Source organism: Colias eurytheme, chromosome 14 (genome assembly GCF_061535395.1).
Source record: "Colias eurytheme isolate Ceu_HAF_F1 chromosome 14, ilColEury1 Martin Lab GWU primary, whole genome shotgun sequence".
Classification (NCBI taxonomy): Eukaryota; Metazoa; Arthropoda; class Insecta; order Lepidoptera; family Pieridae; genus Colias; species Colias eurytheme.
In genome coordinates this window covers 7,280,873-7,287,379 of record NC_142993.1, presented here as the reverse complement: position 1 = coordinate 7,287,379, position 6,507 = coordinate 7,280,873, and the positions used below count along the sequence as shown (strand labels likewise).

General features: G+C 30.8%; 1 protein-coding gene across 1 annotated transcript; it reads right to left on the bottom strand.

Moving 5' to 3' along the window:
• Nucleotides 1-1,296: 1,296 nt before the first annotated feature.
• Nucleotides 1,297-4,310, bottom strand: Smyd5 (SET and MYND domain containing, class 5). Its single transcript, XM_090109541.1, has 7 exons — nucleotides 4,124-4,310; nucleotides 3,913-4,040; nucleotides 3,602-3,838; nucleotides 3,134-3,371; nucleotides 2,520-2,697; nucleotides 1,874-2,088; nucleotides 1,297-1,494 (listed from the first exon to the last, which is right to left on the bottom strand). Exons 1-7 carry the CDS (start codon nucleotides 4,160-4,162, stop codon nucleotides 1,375-1,377), a joined length of 1,155 nt encoding a protein of 384 aa, XP_089965667.1. The 5' UTR covers nucleotides 4,163-4,310; the 3' UTR covers nucleotides 1,297-1,374.
• Nucleotides 4,311-6,507: the final 2,197 nt, after the last annotated feature.

Genomic DNA, 6,507 nt, shown 5'->3' with positions numbered 1-6,507 from the left:
CCTGCGGTTACACTTAAGTTTAGCCGGCTAAAGATAGAACAAACTAACATTAACACCTCGTCGAAAATAAACCTAAGTTTAGCCGGCTAATCTTAAGTTTATGTTCTCACCTACCTTTAGCCGTAACATATATACTAAAATGAAGACTGCAGTTTAATTCAAATAACGTTTTAGTATAACAAAAAATCACTCGTCAAACAATTAAACATTGTTAAAATTATAAAGCAAATATCATCTGCAATTAAATTCCAGACCTTAGATTAAACAATAGATATTGCTACTCAATTTGATCAGGCAATATCTAATCTTGGGAACAACCCATTATTAAAGATTTCATTGTTCAACTATATCGAATGTTATAATGTTTTACATAATAAATATTAACCGCAATATTAATATCTATTAGTCTATTATGAAAATAAGAGCTATAATATTGACCTTATTTTGAAAATGTCATCTTCACAGGATCAGATCTATGGATAATAATTATTAACTTTCGTAACATACTACAGTCTACATCTAAATCGAAGTATTGCTCTCATGACCCCAATCTATTTTTTATAGAAGAATTTTACATACCTTACTTACTATTTACAATTTTCTCCGTTTATGTTAAAAACTAAACATAATATAATTTAGTAGCCATTCATGACATTCAATGCAACCAATAACAAACTTAGCAATGCGTATACTTAATTATCTATTGAAGATTAAACTTAATAATTAATTACTTATTAGAGACAAGCAGTCGCACATACACACAGAACGAACATTGAAGTGCAAAACTTCCAAACGCAAACACACATTGGTCGAAGAGGGTTGTATTTAACCATACCTAAAATAAAAAAATAAACATATCTTATTAAAATATAAATTATTATTTATGCTTAATTTATTACAGATAAACAATCATACACACCCACAGAAAGAACACTTAAGTTCATTCACAAAACGAAATATTAAAAACTTATCTATATAAGCGATAATAATTAAAGTTAATAATTAACTTATTATAGACAAAGAATCACACACACACACAGAAAGAAAAACTGAAGTTCACTTACAAAATGTTCACACGAAGTTTAATTTACAAAACTTCCAAACATTGGTCGAATAGGGTTGCAAAAATCGCAAAAAAGAAAACATAATTAAGCGATTATTAAAGTTAATAATAAACTTTTGACATAAACAATCATACACACACTAAAAGAACACTGAAGTTAATTTACAAAACTTCCAATCACAAACACACTTTGGTCAAATAGGGTTGTCAAAAACGGAAAATAAAAAACTAAAAAATAATAATATTCTTATAATTAACATTGCACAAAGTGTCTATAGGCCAAGCAAGCAGAAGGCCAGGAGGTTGGAACATCAGTCATCGTCATCAAATTCGTCGTCACTCATGTCTTCTTCACTTGTTACGTCGGGTTGAGAACTCTCTGTTGTGCATCGATCACACCAACACACAAATAGATAGTTTTCTGCTAATTCCTGAAAGGAAATTATTGTCTTATAAAAAAAATGCGTGTAATAATGCTCGTTAGCGTTCTCGAGAGAGATTGACAAATTATTATTACCTCTTATTGACTCGCAAGAGATTGACAAATTATGAAACTTTTTGTTTGTTTTGATTTAAATTATAAGAATATTCCTGAAAAAGGGTTATTTTTTCAAGAGTTATATCATATACTGAGCAACGTTTACTGAATTTAGTTTAAAATCTTTCTTTGCGCTTGGATATCAACTCCAAAAAAATACAAAAAATGTCTAGCCTTATGCAGGTTAGATTAGCAGGTCTTAATAAAGCCCTTCTGGCTAACATTGAGAGACACCACACAAAAATAATTCTTAATAAAATAATTTAGACTACCTTTTGACGCGAATGCCTTGACCGCTGCAATGAGCACTCATCCAAATAGCTGATACAGATTTCCTCTCCTGGCATTATAGTTTTGACAGCTTTTAACTGTATCCTATGATTTCCGTATGGGAACGATGACTCCGCGTTTGGCGCACAACTATGGTTACATGCACTTTGTAACTGAAAGAGTCCAGAACCTTCTGTGTTTAGGAACTGGCCTGATTCTGAAAATTATAAGACATTTTTTTTTAAATATTTATATAACATATGAGAAATTCAAAAGATGTTGTTAAAGTTGTATTGTGTTGTACAGTTGATATGCCTTATAAGATTATATTTCCGGCAATATTAAAAACATGAGGAAAGAATATATGGTTTTATGTTTGATATTCATTCACACAAAAGCACAAAAGAAGAAAATATTATAATGATGTACATTTATACATATTCAGGAAAAACATTTAATGTTACATGCTCAACGTTAATAATCAAGTTTTCACTTCTGCCGGCACTCCCGGAGTGCAACCCGTCTTTTTTTATTGTCTAAAACAAAATATTCTTATTTGATATAATTTCCATTTATTATTTTGATATATGTTCCTCTTAAAAACAATTTCCAAAATAAATAATGCTACTAAAAAGTAAAAATACTTACCATTCTCCACATCCTTATATAGTTTGTCGATAAACAGATCCATCTGTTGCCTCTCATCGTCAGACATGGTCAGCTCAGACATAGCATTCACCCATTGAGCCAAAGGACTTGTGCCGATGCCTTGACCGTTTGTACCCACAAGAGCCATAAGGGAACAAAAACCTTCTGGAGTTAGAAACTGAAAAACGTGAAAATTGTTTAAGGATTTTCATATAAATAAATGCAAATTATTAATAACTGTAAAATGAAGAAAATACAGTTCCACTGTATTTATAATACAGACCATAAGTTTAAGATTAAGATTATATTTTATCAGCACACACAAAATGATATTTTTATTATTATTTAACACATTGAGCCCCGAAAGGCCAGATCTGGCCGCGACACAATAGATTTTCTATTGTGTCTGTGATTCCGGGGCCTGATGGATTAATAGGAATACAAAATGACAATTTACTGAAAATCTTGTTTGAGAGCTAAAAACAATAACCTAGTTATTTATTAACATAAACTGGGAGATAAAAAGACCGAGATATCCCTATTATTATTGGTTATATTTGTATTGATTCAAATTGATTGCAGTAATATAAATTAACACATTATTTACAACTTACCTCTTGTATACTATCACCACTAATCACAGTAGCCGTCAATTCTCTCAATGTATTTAGCTGATCACTAAACTGTTCTCCAAGTAACTTGTGAACTAACTCTGCGTCCTCATTGACTGTTCTGTGACAGAATTGTTTGACAGTAGCAGCCGCTGCAGTGGGGTCTGGATGCTGCTTTATATATGCCAGTATTCTGACTAACAACATTACACTGGTTGTTTCGGGTGGGTAATGCATTTGCCTGGAAATATTGTTTTTAATTATTCAGTGCATAGAGGAAGGAGAAATGATATTATTAATTTTTTTGTGATTACTATTTAATATGTAGAAATGTATACAATAATCCAATAAGAAAAGCCAGCCAGCTTTTGTAAATTTAACCTTCTGTTTTTTCTTCAAAAGGAACTTTTTTAAATTATTGATTAATAATGAATTAGTTCAATCCAAAAGACTAATGATTCTATTACTCACTTCCAGGCTTCCAACAATATGTGAATGGGATGTCTTGCATCAGTCTGATCATAGCACAGAGATCTGTGATAAGCAACTTGAGCCACATCTCTGCATCCTTCACAACAATACAAAATTCCACACTGATTGCAACCAGCCACATTCATCAAATCCGCTTCGAAGTTATTAGCGTGGGGTAACACGATGTCGGGCTTTGCGGCCAATCTTCGAACGTTTTGTTCTGGGGTCTCTAAAGGCCTATAAAATATAACAACGTTAGCATAGCAACACACGAAGTTAACATATTATTCCATTTTCCAAAATGTTCTTACCTCATACAATGATCACATGCCATATACCGGTATGCCGCATTCCAAGCGAATTGACACGATACTAGTGGATCTTCTTCCAAAATAACATCGCCTTCGTTGTATTGTTTCGTTGCAAATAAAGCTTTACCCTTAAAATACATTGGATCATCAGTCAAGTCAATAAATTATACAAATATCGACAGTTTGTTTTTATAAATTAAACTTATCTTACCTTCTTCCCATTTGTAGTTCGTACTACAAAACCTGCCATTGTAAAAAACTAATTAATAAGCGCTTTTTTATTTTACAGTTCCAACAATTAATTAGATCACTCGATTCGTATCACTATCATAAACTGGACACTTATTTTTTTGATTTCTTAGTTCACGCTTTGTTGTTCGTTGTAAAAGAGGTTATAAACATGTGTCAATTTGACATTTACCAACAAGATGTCAAAACCAAAAAACTCAAGAGTCGACGCACAGTGTAGCCAGTTATTTAGTGTCTATGAACGCAGCGCGTTCGATCTAATGCCTACCATTCACTACACAAACAGGCAGTTTGGTCGCCTGCGACAAGTCCAATTCATGAGCGTGCCTATGAATGGTAGCCATAACGAACGTGTAATTTTATCATTTGTGCACGCTGTTCCTGTTCATTCGTGTTACGTGGCATGGTAATTAAAACCCTAGTAAGTATACTTTTTAACCCGCGTAAAAAAATTAATTATAATATTTAGATTGGATTGGATTTACCTGTTCATATAATTAATATTATATAAAAATAAATTGAAACAAAAAAAATGAAGTGAAATTTTTATTTGGTATGTATTTTTATGTCAGATAATACATTAGAAAAATAAAATTACAATAGTTATATACAAATTTATTATATAAATCTTTCATGCTAAAAATATTTATAACTAGATAGAATAATGTACCTGGATGCATGCATGACATGAACCTAAAGAATAAGATTTCCAGTATTTTTAATTTATGTACCTACCTAGATACTCTGTTGGAAATACCTCTATAGTAATGCCAAATCATGCATTCAATATTCAATATAACATATAATATTGAAAGCAGCAGGAATGTTAAATATTACAAAGAATATACCCAAATATTTAAAAATGCGATTCCCTACATAGAACAAAATACGTGATGAAACTTTGTTCAATTATGAAATAGTTACATTCTAGTTTCTACAAATACTTGATGATGGTTCACAACAGATGTCCGATACATAAAACAGAAAATAGCTAATTCTTTTTTTTTAAAGTGAAACTTTTATTACATCGTCTCTGAAAACTTTTTGGTCTGTGTAGCGCATATCGCGTGTATCGCGGCTTTCGAGTAGGTATACATACCTAGTTACCTACTCGGCAGCCGACCGTCACGCGATATGCGCTACAGTGTTCGGAAGTCGGAACCGTTCGAACAGTTTCACTTTTACCGTGGTTTCATAAAACCACACAACATTTTTTTTAACACAATATTATTTTGTGTGTGCCAGAGGGGTACTTATTTAAAAGTATATAGTTACAATATATTTTGCTTTTGATTTTTTGGCAGATATTTCAATTTTCATATTATAATCACAACTGATAAGATTTATAATATCTTATCTACCTACTCCTTTAACATACATTAATATTATATAGACATCAACAAAATCAAGGAATGTTTTGTTGTGTTGATATCTAAATAAAAATATCAAGGGAATATAAAAAGCAGTTATGATAATACAAAACTAGGTATTCTTATTTCTAAGAAAATAAAAGATTGCAATAAGTATTATTATTAAATATTGTCCCTAACACATACGGCAACAACGATACGCAACAATCCTATAAATACATTGTGATTTATGATTATTCCTTTAACATATTCTTTATAAACATTATCTATTCCATTTGCACAAATTCCTCTTACATTACTAAAATACTTCCTCCATCATTATATGAAACGATGACAATATTATAATTTAAAGCACTAAAAGGTTGTTATTATTAATAATATAAATGGCACATTTGTCTGTTTCCAAACTGCTAAGCAGAGTTTTGTTATTATTTTATAGACCTGACTGATAGATTTACTGATGATGCATTTCATATTTCTTCAAATTCAATGCATTCATTATGTACATAATCATTATAAATTATTAAAATAAAACGTCTATGCTCGGAGCAATTATCAAGCCTGGAGAAGTAACAATTAATTGAACGTTTCTTATATAGTGGCTCTCTTTTATTCAATACCCTAATTAATGCGATAGAAAGAGACAACACACTGTTATCGGCTTGGCATTCAAATCCACATGTAGCCACTTTTTGTTCTAAAAAGGTAGTGCTTGCCACTTTATCGAATACTAAAATATCGATAAATAAAAAAATTAAGTTATAAAATTGCTTGAAGATAATTTAAAATTCTTTTAATTTTGAATTATGGATAGGTAATTCCAAATTTTAAGATTCGTTTATTTTGGAATTATTCATTTACGATGCGTATTGCATTGTATGGTAGTGGTATTTATAAAAAAATATTATTAGGTATTTCGGTTTAGGTTGTTTTTTATGGTTTCGTAAAAAGGTACGTATTTTTTCCTGTTTTCATA

Bases quoted from the DNA above. Each gene is read 5' to 3' on its own strand.
- Smyd5 (XM_090109541.1), bottom strand. From the start codon at position 4,162: ATGGCAGGTTTTGTAGTACGAACTACAAATGGGAAGAAG. The intron at 4,041-4,123 runs GTAAGATAAGTT...ATGTATTTTAAG, and splicing joins GAACTACAAATGGGAAGAAG to GGTAAAGCTTTATTTGCAAC. The intron at 3,839-3,912 runs GTAAGAACATTT...TATATTTTATAG, and splicing joins GCATGTGATCATTGTATGAG to GCCTTTAGAGACCCCAGAAC.